General features: G+C 43.3%; 1 protein-coding gene across 1 annotated transcript; it reads right to left on the reverse strand.

The window, feature by feature from the left end:
• Positions 1-1,120: 1,120 nt before the first annotated feature.
• On the reverse strand, positions 1,121-22,705 carry ERICH5 (glutamate rich 5). Its single transcript, XM_061123696.1, has 2 exons — positions 22,648-22,705; positions 1,121-1,275 (listed from the first exon to the last, which is right to left on the reverse strand). The coding sequence occupies exons 1-2, from the start codon at positions 22,703-22,705 to the stop codon at positions 1,121-1,123; spliced, it is 213 nt and encodes a 70-aa protein (XP_060979679.1).
• Positions 22,706-23,054: the final 349 nt, after the last annotated feature.

A 23,054-nucleotide genomic window follows, 5' to 3' on the forward strand; every position in this document is an offset into this window, starting at 1 on the left:
AAGTTATCCTTAAACTATATATTTACAAATAAGATAAAGATACCAAATGTGTCCAGAATATTATTCTATCCTGATATAAGCACAAGGCACTCACTGGTGAAAAAGATTGCTATCATTATTCTTATTCACATATAATCACAGATAGTAATTTACCAAAATCCCTTGGCAACTTTGGAGGAATTCTTGAAAGGTGACTTTGTATGATATATCATTTTAACATTAATGAAATATTATAAATGGTTTTAAAATCTTGATTTTTTTAGCTCTTTCCCACCTCTAAAGCCTAATATTAAATCAAAGTAACCTTAAAAAAAAAAAATAGAGCCCAAGGAATAGACTCCAAATAGGCAACAAATCTAGTTTTTAATTCTTGCTGTTTGTTGCCTCTGAAATACATTTAAAAGTCAATTTAAAATAACTTTAATGTCAGTTAAAGGAATAACAGCAATTGAAACACCTCACATACATATAAAATCACTAGATGATTCAAAATGGCACACTGAAAAGGTGTAGCCTTTCATTGTGAAAAATGCCTAATTTTATAACAGCACCAGAGTCTGTATTCCTTTTACAAGAATTTTGTTACCTTTTTTCATACACCATGATCATTAAGGATCCTTGGTAGTAGATAGACTTAAGGTAAGAAGATAATTAAATGACACACTTTGCCAGGTTCCGACTAGCTTTCAATTCTGTGATAGGAAAGAAATACTAGGTGTAATTAGCCCCATTGTTATTGATCATTCTTCTTCCATCCTAATTCTGTGTGATTTCATTATCATGAGCTGCCTAAAATTCACTTAACTCCTTTCTCCAGCCACCTGTACTTAAAGGTGTATGTTTTCTTTTAGGGTCTCACTTTTCTACACTGAATGGACCCATTGCCACAATGAAGAAAATGCCCTCACACTCTTAAATGAATATATACTCTAGTCAGTACTGGCTCTGGCTACTGTAGTTCTGAATTCTAAGTAGCTAAGAAAACCATTTACAGCTTAGCAGTTCTATGGAACAATGTAATCAAGAACATGATACCACATTTTCCTTGTATAAAACATGTCGATGTTGAAAGATATACCATCTGTAACCACAACTTCACTGCAGTTTTCTGTCTTCTCTGTTATAACATGCTGTGTCCCTTCACCCTTCCATCCATACCTATCTGTGTGGCTGCTGAAAGATCCACGGCTTCTCCTGTTTCTTCTTCTTTTGTTTCAGCCTCTTCACTGACTTTCTTACTCTCCATCTCTGTTTCAACCATTTCTCCTGTCTCACCTGGAAAATTAACCAAAGGGGATATTAAAAGATACTTATTTGGCATTAACAACCAAGTGCCCCAAACTTGGTTTCCAACAAGGGCAGCCCTTACTCTTTAAGTCTAAACAGTAGGTTTCTCTGGGAATGTCAAGAAAGGCCATCACCCTGGGTCTCTCAGGTCCTCAGAGGGCTGATGTCACTTAATGTTTCTGAGTCTTGGCACTCTCTTATATAAAATCAGGATGCAGAATTACCCAGTAAGTGATGGCAGAACATATTACAAATAGAAAGTTCAAAATATGGTCTAGGGGTGCCCAGCAACCTGTCTTGTTTGGTCATTCTGGTATTCAAAGAAAACAGTCATCAAACTTTCAAAGAGCTGAAACATTAAAAGTCCGGGTATTGCACATACAAATGTTTCCCTAACAAGTCAGTTCGGGCAACACTGGCCCCTATGCTTTGAATAAAGCCAAGAAGCAGCTGCCTCTTTTGATAGGATTGTGCTCCTGTTCACCAAGGTCCCTGGGGCTCCCCACAACATTACATGTGCCCTTCAATTCACCCACTGTCATCATCCTAGGCCCCAAAGACTTGAGTGTGCCAAGGTTATATAACAAATATGTGCTTTTACTTGCTTCTGCCTTCTGATTCCCAGAGCACTTTAATACACCTTCATTAAAGCACTTACCTCAATAGATTGTGGTATTTTGTTTAAATTCTGCCTTCTCCCCCACTAGACTGTGAGCCCCTTGAGAACAGGGACTATCCCTTACTCCTGCACTGGGCACCAAGCAAATGATTAGACTCTCAAAAACTGCTGCATTAACAAGGGAAAGAATTAAGAAATAGATGAATGTTTCAGTTAATTCTACTGTAAGGTGAAGTTAAAATTTACCAAAATGTAAATCCTGCCCCAGAAGAATTGTTAAATTGTAACTCCAATAAAGAACGGTATAGATTCCATTTTCTTTATACAGGTAAGGTACATGTTTTAAAAATACCATTTGCTAAGACATAGTACATTTCTCTAGTCTTCTCATAAAGATAAAAAGAGAAGGAGGACAGGGGGAGATTGACAGTAATTTCTAAGGATAAAATTACAACGATGAAAATGACACTCTAAGAGGCATTATTTGTGTGTTCTTTCATTAAAAAGTCAGTTCCTGGGCTTCCCTGATGGTCCAGTGGTTAGGACCCTTGCAATACAGGGACACCGGTTTGATCCCTGATCTGGGAAGATACTACATGCCATGGAGCAACTAAGCCCACGAGCCATAACCACTGAAGCCAGCTCACCTAGAGTCTGTGCCCCACAACAAGGGAAGCCACTACAGTGAGAGAAGCCTGTGCACTGCAAGTATAGAGAGTAGCCTCCACTTGGCTGCAGCTAGAGAAAGCCCGCACACAACAAAGACCCGGTGCAACCAAAAATAAATAAATAAATAAAATTATATATTTAAAAAAGTCAGTTCCTCCACTGACCATCTTTACTTTGGATCCTCATACCATACATGGGGCCTGATGAAGAGTGAACTTGGAAAAATTCAGAAATTTTAACATCCCTTCAATATCCCATTTCATTTAACGATGAAACTAGGTTAAAAATCTAGATACTTTTCTAAAGACTATCCTTTAGAAAACTTTTGCTGGAAAGGCAAGTGCCTGTTGTTCAAGCCTGGAAGCCTTTTTAGTTTGGGTAACGGGAACTTCAACCACTGAGAGACTCCGGGGTGGGGGAGCTGTGTGTCAGCCTCCCCCACCCCCCCAGAGATGATCTCGTATGGAGCACGTCTAAACAACCTGATCTGACAGCATGACTTTTACCTTCAATGTGTTGGTCCTCTTCGTCAGTGTGAATTTTCCTGGCCATTTCCACCTTCGCCCCTGTCTCTAGAATTCCTGCCGGCTGTTCCATGCTTCCAACTGTTCTTTCAGGTTGGATCTTCTGCATGTTCCCAGGACCTTCGGGAGTTTTATAGAGTGAATCAGCCTTTACAGCTGTCGCCACAGACTGGCTTCCGTCCGACACTTCCGGTCCGCCATGCTCTCTGGGAATCGTCTCTCGAAGCTGGGATTGCTCATCTTTCCCCAGCGTTTCCTGAAGTTGCTTCTCTTCCTCAGCTCCCACAGACTGGCTTCCGTCCGACACTTCCGGTCCGCCATGCTCTCTGGGCATCGTCTCTCGAAGCTGAGACTGCTCATCTTTCCCCAACGTCTCCTGAAGTTGGTTTTTTCCCTCAGCTCCCACAGACTGGCTTCCGTCCGACACTTGCAGAGATGCATTCTCCTTGGGAACTGTTTCTACAAGTTGGGACTGCTCATCTTCTCCCACTGTTTCTTGAAGTTGCTGCGTCTGAGCTGTTTCCACAGGCTGACTGCCTTCCAATATCTCCGGAGATTCTGTCTCCTTGGTAACTGTCTCTGGGAGTTGGGACTGTTCACCGTTTCCCCCAGCTTCTTGAGATCCTGGCTCTCTGGCTGCTTCCAGAGGAACTCTCTCAGCTGTTCCTAGAGGCGTCATCTCTCTAGGATCCTCAGTACCTTGCACAGAGTCCCTTTCTCCCGCTGTTATCAAAGGCTGACCCTTGGCTTCCGCTCCTAAAGGTTCAGTCTCAGCGCTTCCTTTCAAAGGCGGAGCCTCTGTCGCTGCTTCCACATCCTCCTCCTTTCCTCCTGCTCCTGGAGCACCATCTTTGCCACCTGGCTGAGGTGGCTCAGACCCCTTCAGTCCCTCCAGAGGCTGAGTTTCCTCTGTGGCTCCTGGTGGGTCTGCAGCCTCCTTTGCCAGAGGCTCTTCAGGGAGGAACTGAACACCATTAGCTGTGGATGCGGCTGAGATCTTGAGCTTCTCTAATGGAGGAAGGCTTTCCTTTTGTACTTTGCCACACAAAGTAGATTCTTTTCCCTGTGCACGTGGTTTGGGCTGGACAAAGCAGGACTCACTTTCTTCTGTGGCTGAAAAATAGATATTTGAAGTTACTTTTTATTATTCATTTGAAACGAAAAATACACATTATTATTCAGTTTCTATCCTGAGACAGCGTATTGCTATCAAGAAGCAGGTTTAACAGTTCAAGAAAGTCCCGGGTAGACTCGAATACAGAGAGGCCATACCATGCCCCTAACACACCACAAGTCAAGTCTCTCTAGTGTTTTCAGCTCAAATACCTCGTCTTAAACATGAAGTCCTTCAAAATCACATTCTTTTCCCCTGTTTGTTCCTTGTGCACCTGCTCGTGGCTCCTGCCCCATATTCTAGTTTAGTACATTTTGTTTCCTCATGCTCTTTCCTCTGTCCTGCCCTTTCTCCTTCTTAGGCTGAGTAGATTTCACAGCCTAAGTAGTGACCCTTGGGCTGCTAGAGAGGTCTTATCTTCCCCTTAAAACAGAAGGACCAACCAAGACAGAATATTAAAAAGCAGAGACATTACTTTGCCAACAAAGGTCTGTCTAGTCAAAGCTATGGTTTTTCCAGTAGTCATGTATGGATGTGAGAGTTGGACTATAAAAAAGCTGAGCGCTGAAGAATTGATGCTTTTGAGCTGTGGTGTTGGAAAAGACTCTTGAGAGTCCCTTGGACTGCAAGGAGATCCAACCAGTCAATCCTAAAGGAAATCAGTCCTGAATACTCATTGGAAGGACTGATGCTGAAGCTGAAACTCCAATACTTTGGCCACCTGATGCGAAGAACCAACTCGTTGGAAAAGACCCTGATGCTGGGAAAGATTGAAGGTTGGAGGAGAAGGGGATGACAGAGGATGAGATAGTTGGATGGCATCACCGACGCAATGGACATGAGTTTGAATAGGCTCCAGAAGTTGGTGATGGACAAGGAAGCCTGGTGTGCTGCACTCCATGGGGTTGCAAAGAGTCGGATACGACTGGGTGACTGAACTGAACTGAACTGAAAGCAGAATGGCCCTCAGTGAATGGAAAAGGCCCCATGCCAGAGAAGCCTTACTATGTAAAGACTGAGATGTCTGGGACAGAAAGTAGCAGGCACAGATCAGTCTTGAGTTTCATTCATTTGGGGGGGCCCAATATGGGAGAGAGCTCAAGAGAGAGCTGGGTAGAATGCATTTTTTCCCCTGCATTTCTGGCTCTTCCTCCAATTGTGTAACCTTGGGAACTTGGTTCCCAGTAATAATGTCTGTAAAATGGCAGTGCATCTGTTTCTCCCACCTTTGTCATAGTTGCATGAGGCATCATATGACATTAAACAATGAAGGCAGAAATGTTCTCTGAACAGTTTTAAAAAGCAGCATGGCAACATGCTTACACCCTGTGACCCAGTGATCCTGCTTCTGGAAATCCATCCTAAAAACAAAAGTATCGGGAATATGCTTTGGGGAAAATGTATCAGCCCAGTATTATTTCGAATAGCAAAATTGGGGAAACAATTTAAAAGTCTAATAATTTAGGAGAAAGATCAATAATCCATTGGGTAGAATATTATTGTGTAATGAAAAGGGTGGTTATGCTGACCATATGCTAAAATAAGATAATGATTATATAATAAGCTTAAAAATCAGCACTTCCAGTTGGTTTATCAGATAAAATAATGCATAGAAAATGCGTACTAGCACAAGGTCTGTTTTGCAATTAAATGTTCAATAAGTTAGTTATCAACTTTATATATTGTAATATCACTATTACAACAGTGTTGATCATTGGAAGGCAGAAACTGAAGAAAAACAGAAAGGGAGATATTTGAAGAAAATAAACCAGCATTTTAAGATGGGTCTCTAGATGATATATTTTCTCTTCTCTCCTTTTTTCCCCCAAAAATATTTTTTCTTCTTTTCTCTCCTAGGTTACCCCTGACCTAAGTTATACAGGTACATAGTTTAAAGAGTTATCTGCTTATCTAATGTAAGTTAAGATATACAACTAAGACTCAAGTCTCCTCTCCCATTTCCCCTTCTCTAGGGTTAAATATTTTCATTCTTTTAGCTGTTTTTAGAGAGATTCCCCCCCCGCCAATATTTCTAAGAGAATTGCTACTTCTTTGTTTTTTAGTTAGGCTATTTCAATTAATTCCCACTATGAAAAACACATTTTTCCCCCCCTGCCTCCATCACCCTTCACCCTCTCTCATTACATTTCAATTCAGAAATTGCACATTACTATTGATTTAAAATAGTAATCATGTTGTAATTTAGATTAGATAGATATTCAGTTATATGTACATATAATAAGTAGGTCTGCAATGAAGAACTGAGCCAGGTAGTCAGCTATTCAATTTTTTGTTTTTCCCTGAATTAGTAACTGTCATGGTTCTTTACTTCCTTAGTTTATGTATTCTCATGAGTTCAACTCACTGCCAGTTGTTTCTTTTTTTAATACATCTACTCACATCAAACAGTCTCCCAGCCTACCTCTGATAATGTGTGTGGATCCCCCCCATTGAGAGGATTAGACATGAAGCTGGAGAAGCACAGTCTAGGAAGGATTTTGTGAGACGCAGGGCACAGGCTGTGGGCCTGGGGTCCATGGGACAAAGCCGGGAGGAGGGCTAACCTTCACTCCCCCTGTTCTGGCCTCATCATGCATGGAGCCTTCAAATTAACAGCACAGAAGGCAACTTAACAAAAGGGATTTCTCAGGTCTATAAAGAAATTCGTTGTCACAAGACAATTCATTTAGATGCCACACAAAGGATGTTTAGGTGATGGTTGCCTTAGGGAACTGACAAGGAAATGTATTAATATACTAATCACAAATGTCTTCCAAATTATATTTTCTGGGAAAACAGTTATTACAGTGATCAGCACTGTCAGTTAAATGAGACAAATGACTTTCAACCAGCAGTGCCAGCTGTGGGTGCACTCTAATGTCATCATTTTTCTAGAGCAGAAAGCTGTGGGGAAAAAATGTGTTGACACACCCAAATCATAGCCACTCAACTTCATGTTTTGAAACATGTATTGTGCTATCACGTTTGTTGTTGTTCAGTCGCTAAGTCATGTGATTCTTTGTGACACCATGACTGCAGCACACCAGGCTTCCCTGTCCCTCACCATCTCCCAGAGTTTACCCAAATTCATGTCCATTAAACAGCACCAAACAGCCAACCCACTGGAAAAGACCCTGATGCGGGGCAAGATTGAAGGCAAAAGGAGAAGAGGGAGGCAGAGGATGGCATGTTGGAGGGCATCACCGATTCAATGGCCATGAACTTGGGCTATCAGGATAAGTCAAGGTTTTTTTTCTAAAAAAAAACAAATGCTTTGTGAAAATTTATTTATCCACAAATGGTGTCTTAAGTGTCCAAAGGATCTATTAATTTCTTCCATAATTAGAACATTTATGCCCATGATCACAGTATGAATTTTCATTCTTATGTACTTTTCCTAATCTTACTGGCAGACCTGAAGTAGGAAAATGTCCTTGACATATAATATTCTTATATTGCAACCTGAAAATAGTCAACCAAGCTGAGAAATATTACAAAAGAAGCCACTGTCTCTAATACTTTGGGGGGTAGCCCCCTAAAGCTAAAACATTTTCAAAATGATCACCGAAAACTAGAGAAAATGCTGAAAGTGTAGTCACACCTCATTTGGTGATTCCTGTTGATTAAATATACCCTGAATTTTGAAATAAATGTATTTTGGAGGTAATGACCTCTCACTAATCACTCAATAGTTCTTTTTCCTATGTGATAGACGAGCATAAGCTGCTCTAAAGGGAGGACAGATATCTTATAACCCTGAAAATGACACCTCTTAATATACTGGGTCTGAATCCTGGTTCTTCCACTTACTAGCTTTGCTCAGCCTCTTTGTGCCTCAGTTTCACCACCTGTAGAGTGGGAACAGGGGTGGCTGAACTGTCGTGAGGATTACACGAGTTTACACCTGGAAAGCCATGAGCACAGTGACTGCACCCCCTGAGCATCAGTCAAGTCAGCCATCGTGAGCATTACACTTCACTCGGCAGCCCCAGCAAGGAAGAGGTCCCGGCGGACACAAAGAAAAGGAAGGTCATTACATGCATCCTAATCCTACTACTTTCTCTGAGCCCATTCAGAAAGGGTGGAAGATCAGAGTAAATAAGTGAAAAGGGCTGGAAAACAAATGCTTGTTTCAAACCATCTCTCAGAGAACACCACAAAAAAGACAACGGTGACCACCGCACTTCCTTTCTTATCCTTGGGAAGGTTTTTATCCCCAGCTGCTGACAAAGGACACGTTTTGGATCTGTTCATCCTCCTTCCTCTTCAGCTGGAGCCGGGCGTTCCAGACTGTTCTGCTGTTGAGTGTGATCCTCACCCATCATTTACTTAAGCATACAATTCAAACTCTCCGGGTCTGAGTTTCCTTACATGACCTTTGCCTTTCAGGATTGTCAGGATAATTGATAATTCTGAGGGGTTATATGTGTCATTACCCAACGTGGTATGAGACACAAGAAGGTACTCAGTAAACAGGGGATAAAGCCAATGGCTCTGCAGGTTTCTCACTGCATGGGGGTGTCCTGCTGAAGGGGCAAGGGAGGCCTGAACCCCAGCCATGTGCACTGGCAAGGGTGTAGACCTCAGGGGTGAGAAAGGCAGCTTTTTCTAATTTCATAAAGGTCATCTGTGAGCTACTGATGGCCCTGTCAATCAATTAAAGATAATTCTGCAACAGAAAGAATGAACTTCAACATTAAAGAGCCCGGATAAACAGTCCCCTAAACACTATAAAGCTGTCACTGTTGACCTATAAAATTCTGTTGCTACCATGGTAAGTTTTAAATCAGATTGTTGACAGATAATGGAGTAGTATTCGCGTCAGCCGTGATTTGACTGGACTTGACTGGTATCAATAAAGGCCAATGTTAGCTTTTATATAAATGTGTGTGTGCTTAGTCGCTCAATCATGTCCGACTCTTTGAGACCCCATGGACTATACAGTCCATGGAATTCTCCAGGCCAGAATACTGGAGTGGGTAGCCTTTCCCTTCTCCAGCAGATCTTCCCTACCCAGGGATTGAACCCAGGTCTCCCACATTGCAGGTGGATTCTTTACCAGCTGAGCCACAAGGGAAGCCCAAGAATACTGGAGTGGGTAGCCTATCCCTTCTCCAGCGGATCTTCCCGACCCAGGAATCGAACCGGAGTCTCCTGCATTGTAGGTGGATTCTTTACCAACTGAGCTATATAAATAAATATGCTTCATTCTGTTTGCTGGCATTGATTTCATTTATTGAAGTGCCTACTATATGCCAGCCCTGGGCTATGCACAAGGGCTACAGCAGTTAACAAGGAAGACCTGGTCCTTGTCATCCTAGACTTCCCTGTCTGCAGGGAAATTCAAATAATATCCATTCCCTTATTAAGCACAACTTGGTACCTGGGCACAATCTCTTATGTAAGGATCTCCATGCTCCATCCACATGGTTTTATGAATCCCTAATATACCTCCTGGAGGTAGAAGGTTCTACATCTTTTGTTCACAAGCAGGAGACATTCTATGCCTAATCTGTATTATTATGTAATAAATATTGTGGACAGATGCATTGTTTCCACATCCAAAGTTGTTTAAGGATATGTCTGTTTTCTGAACCCTACATTTTATCAAATCATACACTGCTCTGGGCGTAATTCTTTGGTGCTCATTATCTCTCTTGATTCTGTTGTAAGTTGATCCATGCACAAATTTGTTGTGACAGCTGAACTAACAGAACCCTTGTTGCAAGCTCCGTTGTGATAGGCACACAAAGAAATTAAATACTAGGCAACATTACAGAAGGGATTAGAACCAGAGCTAACATACCTGAAATTCACATTATGGTGGAAGCTTTTCTACTCCGTTCATTACTCTAATCAAAAATGAAGTTTCTACCCAGCAAGGAGAAAAACTTGAGGTCAGTATTTCCTATTCCATTGCTAGAAGGTATCAACCATCCCAAAGATCTCACTGGATGGTCTGCTGAGTTTTCTAGAGAATCAGCGAACAGGGGGATCCTCGTATTTTCCCTTGCTGCCACCATTTCTAGGTTCTGGTAGCTTCTGAGTTTTGGGAACCAGGGATGCAGCATGAATCCACTCTAAAGGAAGAGTCCAACTCGACTTCTCATGTTCTTTCTTTGCTTTCTCCTTGATTCCACTCCATCATTTATCCATCCATCCAACAAAATCTTGTGGAGCTAACAGTGGGGCTATACTACATGTTTCTGCTCTTTTCCTTCCTTATCAAAGTATGTAAAGATACTGACCCTGTGTGTCATGGCACAAATGCTAATCCCCAAGGGTGTGTTCTATCAGTCAACAGACATTTTAAAAGGCGCTCATTTTGGGACTTCCCTGGTGGTCCAGTGGCTAAGACTCAGTGCTCCCACTGCAGGGGGCCGAGGTGCCATCCCTGGTCAGGGAACTAGATCCCACATGCCAAAACTAAGAGTTTACATGCAGAAACTAAAGATCCCACATGCCATAACTAAAGATCCTGCATGGGGCAATGAAGATTGAAGATCCTGTGTGCCACAACTAAGATCTAGCACAGACAATAAATAAATAAATATTTTTTTAAATGCACTCATTTTGAAGAGAGGTGAACTAAAGCAATATCCCATGTAACTGGAGTATGAAACCATTAGCCAAAAAACCCTACAGAGGGCAAATAAAAGTCAGACAAACCACTCTTCATTTTTTAGTAGTACTACCTAAATTGACATATGAAAAATAAGTTTTGACATCACAAGGTAAATGCATTAAAGTCTGAAGGTAAATCTCATTTTGAAATTTAAGTACAGAGAGACAAGAACATGCAGTTGGAAAGATACTACTGGAATATTTGATAAGTACACATGGAGATGGGGTTTCCGCCTAGGGTAGAGGCTGACATTTAAGAGCTGCAGAGCCAGTCCTCAAGCCATGACGAATAGTCACCTCCTTCAGGTACGACTTTCCAGTTTCATTGTCTTTGATTTCCTCTAGACTCCTATAAGATAAACTCTGATTTCAAATAAGGTATTGCATTAAACATCACATTAAAAAATATCAACAGTAGTTGTATTCAAAAAGGCAAGTTTCATTGATTGACGGCACATGGGGATCCAATGTTTGGGCAGAAATGCAGTCTACAAAATCAAAGACATCTCAATGAACAAGGAAGAAGACAGACAAAGTGAAGATTATCTCTCTGATATTCACACAGCGTGATCCTTCACCAACCGAAACGGGTCACACCCATGGTGCTTCGCTAGGAACCAGAGTGGCTAACATTTACTGAGGCACTGTGCCTAGAGTTTTATAGGGATCATCTCATTCAACCTTCTCAACAACTCCACAAAGTAAGTCATTATTATCTCCATTATACAGCAGAGGAATTACAATATCTAAAGACTAAGAACCTTTATCTAGGAAGGGCACCCAGTTAGAGGCAGCAGAGTCTCAGATGTAAGCCCAAGGAAGTGGGATTCTACCTTGAAGAATTATGTGCTTTTAGGCAAACCATGGCCCCAGAACCTGTACCATCAGTATTTCCTGGGAGGTTCTGGGGTTGTTTTAGTGTTGACCCACAGACCCTACCCCAGATCCACTGGCATTGCTGCCCATCTTCAGACATTGGGCCTGGTCTCTGTCCTCACGCTAGCATGTCATGGGCAGCACAAGAGATGAGATGAGTATGTTAAATCAGCAGTGAGGCAAGGGCCAGAGCTGGTCTAAGTGAGCTCCACACCGGGGAGCAAGACTTTTCTCAAGCTTCCTCACACCACAGAACTGGGTGGGTTTGCTAAGCCTCCATCTCGGCTAGGTCAGGACAAAGAGGTCTTCTAATTTCTCATCTGAAATGAAGGTTTACACTTGCTATGCCTTGCCCTCTAAGGGCAGTGACCAAGGGGCTCCACTGAAGCTCACAGTGGTGGCCATTCTCCCAGCTCGGCCACTGAGTCCATGTCTGACTCCATCAGGGTGTCTACCTGTGATGTACAAAGGCATCAGTGGCCAAGAGCAGGGGTCTGCACTCAGGAAGGAAGTATTCAGTTAGTAAGTCCTGGCTGGGATGGAATGCTTAAATCTTGCAACAGAGCAGTCTGTTACCTCAGACATCTGGACCTCAAGTCTGGGTGGTTAGCACACCCTGAGAGTGTCCAGTTCTAGAAAGAGCAGGGGCAGACCAAGCAGGACTGTGAGCCCAGGCCTTCAGCTGACTGCTGCTACTCGTCTCTTGGGTTAGGGATCCACATGCAATTCAGGTGACTTTGCTGCCATGGTCAGTAATGATCATATTAAGGGAACTGAGGGGCTTTGTTTCCCAGAATGAAGAGTCACTTGTAACAGAGCAGAAGTCTTCCTCTCTGGCCTAGGCACTCTGAGGCTTCTGGCCCAGACACTTGAAACCTGAATTGAATGAGCTTCTCTTTTTAAGCAGAGCATTAAAGAGGCTTGGACCTAGGAAGAAGCAGGTTTAAACAAGAATCATAGAAATAATTAAACTGGAAGATTTCAATAAGATTTGAGTATAAAACAAACATCTACTCTCCACCTCTTCAAGGCTCACAGTCCCCAAAAAGAGTATCAGAGAAATTTAGGAGGCAGTGGTTAGTCATGTTGAGAACACATACCCCTGATAAGATGTGATGACAAGGGTCCTGTACCTCTGTTCTTTTCCTCCCCCAAACCCATAATCCCAGTTTATGATAAGAAAAACATCAGACAAGTATCAACTGAGGGACAATCTAAAAGAAGCTGACCAAACCTCCTCAAAATTGTCAAGGTCATCAAAACGCCTGAGAAAATGTCACAGTCAAGAGAGGTGTAAGGATACAATATTGTAAAGTAATTAGCCTCCAACTAATAAAAATAAATGGAAAAAATAAAAAAAGAGTAGTATAAGGAGACATGACCATGACAACCAAATGCAATGCAGGGGATGGAACCTAGAACAGAAATAGGACATGAGAGAAAGACTAAGGAAATCTAAAAGTAATTGTCATCTAGGAAAAGCAATAAAGGAAAATTGAGATTTACTAAAATTGATATAATGAGAGATCATCTTTACTAAGGACTTATTAGATGATATTCCAAGCCAGGGGTCAGAACTTTTTTTCTGTAAAGGAACAAAGAGCAAATATTTTCAACTTTGCCAGGCATGGGGTCATTATTTGCATGTGTGTGTGCTAAGTCACTTCAGTTGTGTCCAACTCTTTGAGACCCTATGGACTGTAGTCCAACAGGCTCTTCTGTCCATGGGATTCTCCAGGCAAGAATACTGGAGTGGGCTGCCATGCCTTCCTCCAGGGGATCCTCCCCTCGCAGGGATCAAACCCAAGGCTCCAGCGGCTCCTGCACTGCAGGCAGATTCTTTACCACTGAGCCACAAGGATCATTATTGCAACTACCCAACTCCGTCATCTGTCATCACAGTGAGAAAGCAGTCTTAGACGATGTGTAAATGAATGGGCATGTCTGTGTTCCAAAAAAACTTTATTTACAAAAAAAGGTGGTGGGGGAACTTCCCTCTTGGTCCAGTGGCTAAGACTCTGCACTCCCAATGCAGGGGGCCTAGTTTCGATCCCTGGTCTGGGAACTAGATCCCACATGCTGCAACCAAGACCTGGTGCAGCTAAATAAATTTTTAAACATAGGTATTAAAATAAGAACAGGTGGTGGGCTGGTTTGGCCAACAGGCCACTTTGCCAACCCATGCTATAGGCAATACTTAGACTATATTCCAGGTATATTATACATATTAACTCATTTATTCCTCAGAACAAATGAGGAAATAGGAACTAACTGTTAATCCCATTTTACAGATGACATCACTGAGGCATAAACAGGTTGAGTGGCCCAGTGTCATACAACAAATAAATGACCCCCTGATACCCTGAACCAGATTTGAACCCAGTCTCACTTCAGACCCACATTTTAAATTGGAACTCTATACTCTTAGCATACTGAAATTTCCTCTCTCACGTGTGCCCTCCACTCTAAACCTCTTTCTCACAGATACACACACACACACACACACACACACACACACACACACAAAGTCGCTCAGTCATATCCTACTCTTTGTGACCCAATGGGTATAGTCCATGGAATTCTCCAGATCAGAATACTGGAGTGGGTAGCCTTTCCCATCTCCAGGGGATCTTCCCTACCCAGGGATCGAACCCAGGTCTCCCACAATGCAGGCGGATTCTTTACCAGCTGAGCCACCAGGGAAGCCCAAGAATACTGGAGTGGGTAGCCTATCCCTTCTCCAGGAGATCTTCCCCACCTAGGAATCAAACCGGGGTCTCCTGCATTGCAGGTGGATTCTTTACCAACTGAGCTATCAGGGAAGCCCCCAAAGGTGATCACAGCCTCTCATAACTATCTAGTCTGTAGGGGCTACTCCAGGGCAAACAAAGGAAAAGGAAATTAGCCAAAAGAAAATTATGTGGTTCCTATCAGTTTGAGGGAAATGAAAAAGGTAAGAATAAGTACGGGGGAAAAGTTCCTTATCATTACCTATGACAGTGAGAAGGAAGCGAGGAGAGCAACTGGGGAGGACATTGCAACAGAGGTCCTCACTGGGAGGGCGAAGGCAGGTGCTCTCTCTCGGGAAGAAAAACTACTAGTGAAACTGACAGAGCAATTGGAATGCCTAGCCCAGGGCTTCCCATCTCTTTGATGTCACGGCACACACGGAATATGGTGTTTGTGCTGCACTCAGAGGAGTGGAGGAGGCTACGCTGAGAGGGTTTGGGCCATCTGGACCCCGCCCTGCAGCCCGAGAGCCCGGGAGAGAGGCTGGCACCCTGGATCCCAGGCTCACAGGCTGGGAAGCGCTCACACACACAACACAGGGGCAAATATATATTTCAGTCACCAAAGACAGACCAGAGCAGCATTAGCCAGGCGAGGCTGAGAAGGTAGACAAAGCAAGGTGGTCTGCAACGAATGAACTCTCTCATCCTGCAGGGCCCTTTAGGACTACGTTTGAAAGAAAAGCTGCTTGTTGGGGAGAGCAGAAAGGGCTTTTTCACTGAGTATGAAGACAAATACATTACAGGCTTGTAAAAGCATGTCCTTGAAATGAGTGTCCTGGTGAAGGGAGCAGAAAATTAATTGATAGACAAAAAAATAAATAAATAAATACTTGATTTGATGGTACATCCTTATGCCTGTAAGGGAAGGAAGCAGATAGCCTCTCTTTCAGTGGATGGGAAGCAGGTCTATCACTGGCCTCCCAGGCGCCTGGCATGGGGGGACCTGGAGCAGCCACAGAGGAGCTGGCCGAGCCAGACAGCTCTGGGCACAGAAGAGGCTTGTTGAGCAGCTTCTTGACAGGGAGTCATTTCAATCCTTAGCCTACGAAGTCAAGTTCATTTTGTCTTAGATGATGATAACTGGTGCTATTCTGATGTCCACTCTGAATTATACTGGCATGGCCACAGAGTAAATGGTATGTAAATGAAATTTGACTTCCAGTGACCCGGAAAGTAGATAGATAGGGCAGACATGTCATGATGCCTCTTTCATCTTTTTATATCTTGACTTTCCTATTTAATGTTCATTTGGACATGTCTCTTATCCAAATAGTCATGTATGGATGTCAGTTGGACTATAAAGAAAGCTGAGTGCTGAAGAATTGATGCTTTTGAACTGTGGTGTTGGAGAAGACTCTTGAGAGTCCCTTAGACTGCAAGGAGATCCAACCAGTCCGTCCTAAAGGAAATCAGCCCTGAATATTCATTGGAAGGACTGATGCTGAAGCTGAAACTCCAATACTCTGGCCACCTGATGCGAAGAACTGACTCATGTGAAAAGACCCTGATGCTAGGAAAGATTGAAGGCGGGAGGAGAAGGGGTCGACAGTGGATGAGATAGTTGGATGGCATCACCGACTCAATGGACATGAGTTTGAGTAAACTCCAGGGGTTGGTGATGGACAGAGAAGCCTGGCATGCTGCAGTTCATGGGGTCGCAAAGTGTCGGACATGACTGAGCGACTGAACTGAACTTATCTAAACAGACCTAATACAATCTGATGGTCTCAAAGCAAGTAAAATCATACAGATTTGGAAGTCAAGAAGAATTTGGTATGAATAAAGAGCATGTTATCAGGCCTCAGGCGGGGTCTTTTGTCTTATTTGAAAAACCAAGCTGGAGGAGAGGCTGCAAGAACAGTTGAGTGTGACATCTAAGAAAAGAGGGTCATCCCTCCCGGGTTGTCAGCATGCAGTCAGCACCTCATCAGAGTCTGGCCCGGCTACCCCGAGGACCTCAGAGCCCCATGGGGCTCCATGGATGACCCCTTCCATGGGGAAGAAAATGGTGTCAGCTGAACCTGACCCCATGGCACTGACTGCCCTTTTCTCCATCTTCCATGCCCACACTTGTTTCTGAGCACGCTAGCATTACCTGGCTTATTTCACCCACTTTCATAAAGTGTAATGCCCATGGCATTTTAGCTATTTAAAATGATGTGAGGTTTTTTCATTTAGGTTTGGGGGGGGGGTGCTTTCCTTCCAATCTTCATCCTTAAAGGACACAGCTCTGACACCCCAGAATATACACAAAAGAATCAAGTCTAGGGCCAGAGGGCAATTCCCAAGGAAAGGGTTTAAACAATGTGAACAGTAACAGCTCTGGGGAAGTAAGGAAGCTTCTGAAGCCTCATGGTACTTTCCTGACATTAACACTCAATTGGAGAGTTACATTTGGATATTTCGCTTTAAAAAAACAAAATCATTACCTGGGCTACCTACATTTATATACACTGGGATTCAAATCCTGGCCAAGTTCAATGTTTTATTTATCAGTTTTGGTGAGCCTTCCAAGTACTAGGTTTTTATTTTAAACTTGTTGTAAAACATTAACACAAAAGTGAAACTATACACCTGAGCTGGCACATGTGGCAACCCTGCAGAAGCATGATTTCAGAGAACACAAGAAAGCTTTGTTTTGCTGTGTTGGTCTTTTTCTACATGACCTAGGAGTCCCTTCACAATCCGACCCTGTCTTCTCAAGTCCAGCTGGACCAACGTTACCTTCCAGCCTGTTATTCTGCAGGTCTTGATGACTACCCTCCCTCTGCTTTTCTCAGTAGCACTCTCATCTCCCTGAGTCCCCATCTCTGTCAGTCCATCCACGCATCCAGCCACCCCCTTGATGTGGACTGCATGTCTTCTTTGTTGACGGCCACATGATGAGTTCTAGCAGAACTGGGACTGGACCCAGATGGGACTGGAGTTTGTGAAAAGAACAAGATCCATCATTCACTAGCTCTGAGACCTTGGGCAAGTTACTTATCCTCGCTAGACTAAAATTTTGTAGCCGAATTTGGTGAAACTGAGGTTCTTATGAGAATTACATGAAAATACAGGCTAAAGCATCTGGAACCAAGTGGGTGCTCCCACCTCGTGTCCTGATTTCTGCTCCATGCCCATGTTTTGATGCAACTGTACTAAATGTCAAAAGCCTTCAGTTTTAGAAAAAGATGTGTTGGTGATGAGAGTGTCATTTGGTACCACCCTTATGAAGACATGTAGGTAGTTAGCTCTCAAAATTATAAATGTGCATGCCCTTTGACCCAGTAATGCCACTTTTGGGAAATGGTCTTACACTTATGCATGTGCACTTTCAAAATGATGTATGTGTAAAGGAATTCACTGCAGCCTCATTTGCTGGAAACAAATCAAATGTCCCTCACTGGGGGTTTGGTTAAATAAATTACACAGTGGATTCTTAACCAAGGGTAAAAAAGGAGAAAGAAGTTCTCTATATTATAGAGAGATTATAGAAAGAGCTCCATACTTTTAGGTGAAAGAAATTAAGTGAAGAATAGTGGGTATAATACACCACATTTTATGAATAAAGATGGGAGAGGGAAATAATATTTGTAATGTATAAAAAAACTTCGGAAGAATATATTTAAAAAAAACCCTAATAAAAATTTTTATCCATAGATGTGATTGTACTGAGCAGATGGTGAGGCTGGGGTGGGAGGTGGGCTTTTCACTGTGTGCATTTTTCAAATGTTTTCAGTTTTATGAATATTCCATTACAATTAGCTGTATGTAATCAGGCCCAACCAAAGACTTACCAAGCATGCTATGTTCAGCTCTAGAGGCAACACAAAGACATACAAGACCTGGTCCAGAGACTCTGCACTTGAACCAAAGAAATCCCATTTATATAATACTCGTATGTAAGAAAAGCCTCTAATACTTTAACGTTAATGATTTTTGTTCTTCAATTACAAAGGAGAAGTATTCAGGACTGAAATATCACTGTGTGAAAATATTGGTTGATAACTAAAGGTATTTCTGCTACACAAAGGTCAATTCACATAACTGTGAAATTCAAGCCTCATCCTATTTATTATCTAGGCAGTGGACTCCAAGCAGCTAGTGAGAGTTCAGAGAAGAACAAACACACGATTACAGCTGTCAGTGGAAATGTACACATGAAACTAGCAATGAATTTGTCAATAATTACCAGCTATTTACTCTGTCCACATTGGTGTTTTGGAGAAGGAAATGGCAACCCACTCCAGTACTCTTGCCTAGAGAATCCTGTGGACAGAGGAGCCTGGTGGGCTGCTGTCCACAGGGTCGCACAGAGTCAGACATGACTGAAGCGACTTAGCATGCATGCATGCATTAGAGAAGGAAATGGCAACCCACTCCAGTATTCTTGCCTGGAGAATCCCAAGGATAGAGGAGCCTGGTGGGCTGCCGTCTATGGGGTCACACAGAGATGGACACGACTGAAGCGACTCAGCAGCAGCAGCAGCAGCATTGGTGTTTAAGCTATAAAACCTCTGGAAGAAGTGTGCAAGAAATGGGTGGCCTTTTTATCAGGAAAGAGTGGGACAGTAACCACACCGAGAAGCAGGGGGCTGGCATGGGGAAGAAGGTTCTATGCCAAAGGCCTGGAAACTTTTGAGTTCTATTAACGCCTGTGAAGTCATCAAAATCTTTGTGTTCAGATTCATCAGCTCCGGGGGCACAAAAATTGTTCTAATACGTAGAACATGCTTCCATGAACACAAGAAATTCCAAACTCAATCTGTCTAGTTGTCCTTTTGGAAAGAAGAGCCTCTTTCCTCACCCATTTCAGGGCATTCAGTAAAAATCTATGTGTGAGGACTACCACGTAAGTACTAGTAGTGTTCCGCACTTTGAGTAGCACTGGGTAATTATTTGCATCAGAGCCAGTCTCCACACTGCCCCTCCAACCCCATCCCCTCCCCACCCCCAACCATCTCTTTTCCTAGTGAGTCATCTTTGGGGGTGATGAAAAGCAGCTCAGGGGGATTCGGTGTCTCACGCATCACAGCAAACATCTCCATGTGATCAACAGAATGGGTTATTCCTATTCAGCCTAACAGCTACCTAACCAGCAGTAACTATCTGATTCATTGGAGCCCAGAAAATACGTGCCTCCATATTTTAGTGTTACAGAATTTTCGAGCTGTAAGAGATCTCAGAGGTAACCTAGTCCAACCCATTATTTAATGATTCTTCTGCTTCCAGGTTAATACTACCTTATATATAATAGTTCTTAAACCAGTTACAGAAAATTGTTAAGGAGAACTATCCAAACACAGATCCAGTCTGCAGCCGATTTGATGTTTTAGCTTTAACTCACGGTGGTTTCCCTGGTGGCTGGGACAGTAAAGAATGTCCTGCAATGTAGGAGACCCAGGTTCAAACCCTGGGTCAGGAAGATCCCCCTGGAGAAGGGAACGGCTACCCACTCCAGTATTCTTGCCTGGCGAATTCCAGGGACAGAGGAGCCTGGTGGGCTAGAGTCCATGGGGTCGCAAGGAGTCGGACGTGACTGAGAGACTAACACACCCACCCAGCCTTAACTCATGATATTGTGAATTTTAAAAGAATCTCTTATGATATGAAGATTATCTGTATCTCTATGGGAGGCCACTGGAAACTTCTCTATATCAATGTAGCTGCTGAAAATACCTCGAAGGCTACATGTCCTCCAAATGTTCCTAGTTTAAACTTGGAAGCAAATATAACTTCATATTTCACTGATTCTTATTTAGGGATAAATAAATATTTTACTCATGCTAGTATACTAGGTGAATATTATATTTATTACGTATTTCAGTTAGGGATTATAATAAACTCTATTATAATATTAAATTTACATAGTAGAAACTCGATTATACTTTCATGTGTTTCTTTTGTTGTTTGCACAGTGAATGACCATACACCTAATGGGGATCCAGAATAATGTGAGACAAAAAGAGGTTTAAATCAAGTTGTCACGAACAGATTTAAGGAGGAAAAGAGCAGATAAGAAGTCAAATTATGGAATGAGAGCACCTGAGTTCAAAGCTCAGCTCTGACTCTCAAGGAGCCCCACAAGTTGGGCAAATTACTCTTCTCTGTAAAATGGGAACAATCATAAAACTTAGTCAAAGCATTGCTATAAGGATTAAACGTAATCATTCAACAATCATGTGCCAAGCATTCTTAAGCACTGGGGGTACAGTGAATAAATGCCTGTGCCAGACATTTAATAAACTTGGACTGTTTTGATCTAAAAGCATATACGCACAGGCTTCAGGTTGTATACAGAATTTAAAGAAGTTTTGAGCTACAGAAACAGGAATGAATTATTTATGGGGCCTCCAACTCCATGGAGTTGAAAAGTTGATGAACATACAATAGTATCCAATTACAAAGGAATACTGTCTGAAGATCAGATGCAAAATACACCTGTTGATTGATTCAATACGTGCATCAAGCAATTTATTAATTAATTTTCTATGCACAAAAGCTGGTTGTCAATTGTTTTAACATTTCTTTCAGAACAACATCCATGAAAACTTAGAAGTGCAATGAAAGCATGAATAAAAAAAATGAAACAATGTGACTCATGTGGATAGTTATTTATATTGGTGATAAAATGTTTATTAAAACAAGGTTATTCATTATTTTCTAAGAGGATTAAAAAACCCTTCCAGTCACTGAACATTTTGCCCCTCCCCAAGAGTAACATTCCCTACAAGTTTTTATCAGTTAAAAAATCTACAATGATGATTTAGTGCTCTGCCTTTTAAATTCCTAGGATATCTGGGGGCATGCCTGGGGGATAAGAGAAACCAAAGTAATACAGTATATCTTCCTGAAGCATCAGTTTTTCATACTGAAACCAATAAGGGCTGATCATGGAACAGAATGCAAAAAAAACAGAACCCATCTGATTTCATAAAACATCAAAGACATTATTCCCTGCCCTGGCCTCCAGAAAGCAGGTTTTGGGGACAGAAGCATTCATCATTTTTAGGAGAAAGGTTAGCAAGCATTAAAAGTGGATTTTTTCCATCTCTTCACATTGTTGTCAGTTCACCAGGGGTTTGGAATCACTTTTACACAGGACTTTAAATATTTGGCCTACCTCCACATTGCTATTGCTTTCTGTTGTCTATGAAATTAAAAATAAATTATCAAACACCACAAAAATGACTGTAACACGGCCTATTCTAACTAGACACAGTGTCTGAGCTTTGAAACGGCATTCTTGAAAAGACTGAGCGCTCCCTGCTACAAAATTAGAAAGACATGTTATTGGAATAACACAAGGTGCTAAAAGAAAACTTGTGAAAAGGAATTAACCAGAGTATAGAATTTCTCAGAAAATTAGCTTTGAAGAAGACTGTAAATTAACTTGAAGGAATGTGCTTAACCTTCAGAGCTTTGTTCAAAGCTCCAGCCACTCAAAATCTAAGAAGTGAGGCTGCTATAAAACCCAGCCATTCTCTGGTTCATTCATCTTTCATTCTTTTCACAGCACTTATCACTGTCAGAAACTATGGCAATCACCTGTTCAACTTGTTCGATGTCCGTCTTCCTCCCCCACCCCCATCCCAGACCCCAGGAGTAGGGTCTTTTGCATCTTCAGCACCTAGCCAAGCACCTGGCTATTGTATAGAGACAGTAGAAGCATGTGGTGCATTTCTACTTAAGTTTCAGTGAGGACCACTTTTCATCACACGCGTATTCGTCAAGAAATACTTAAGTCAAGGACAGAGGACAGTGCATCTGACCTCTTTAAAAATTCAGGAACCTGTGCGCTGAGTAAATGCCCATCTGCACAGTAATCTGAAATCTCGTACACTGAAGGTCAGGAAATTCTGCATCTGTTTAACAGAGCGCTGTGGCTGGCCGCGTTAGGGACTTAAGGCCACGGGCAGCGGGGTCTCCCCACGCCTGGGCTCCCTCCCGCGTGAGGCACCGTGGGAAGCGGATTGCACCGGGACCGCTGCACCAAGGGCCGCGGCAGCGCCTCTCCGCGTCTCACTCGCATCCTTAGGGAGGAGCCACCCCCTGCCCGGCGGGGTGGGCACGAATCACACCCGTCGGACCCCAGGGGAGCGAACCCACCCAAGCCCCAGGGCGCGGGGGGGTGGCGGTGGGGCCGGGTCCCCTGCTCACCGCTGCGAAGCCTGTTGCCGTCGCCGGCCTTGTTGAGGGCGCTGCTGGAGCAGCCCATCGCGGGCAGGAGGGCGCCCGGAGGGCGAGCGCGGCCACCGCCCGGGCTGGGGACCCTGAGCCGGGACCCCGCGCGAAACGCTCACGGGGAACAAGTTCCTTCAACTCCAAGCGCCAGGTCAGGCGCTTGCAGAGAGCAAGCGCGCAGCGGAGCGCGGGGTGGGGGCGCGCACCGCTGGCGGGGGGGCGCGCACCACTGGGTGGGGGGCGCGCACCACTGCGTGGGAGGCGCGCACCGCTGTATTGGGGGCGCGCACCGCTGCGTTGGAGGGCGCGCACCGCTGGCTGGGGGCGCGCACCTGGAGAGGGAAGCGAGCCGCTGGTGGGGAGAAGGTGCCAGGGAGGGGACA

This window comes from Dama dama, chromosome 21 (genome assembly GCF_033118175.1).
Source record: "Dama dama isolate Ldn47 chromosome 21, ASM3311817v1, whole genome shotgun sequence".
In the NCBI taxonomy this organism is placed as follows: Eukaryota; Metazoa; Chordata; class Mammalia; order Artiodactyla; family Cervidae; genus Dama; species Dama dama.

Excerpts from the sequence above, each read along its gene's own strand:
- ERICH5 (XM_061123696.1), bottom strand. The coding sequence starts at position 22,705 with ATGGGCTGCTCCAGCAGCGCCCTCAACAAGGCCGGCGACGGCAACAGG. Across the intron at positions 1,276-22,647 it reads CGGCAACAGGCTTCGCAGCG|GTGAGACAGGAGAAATGGTT; the intron begins GTGAGCAGGGGA and ends TTAATTTTCCAG.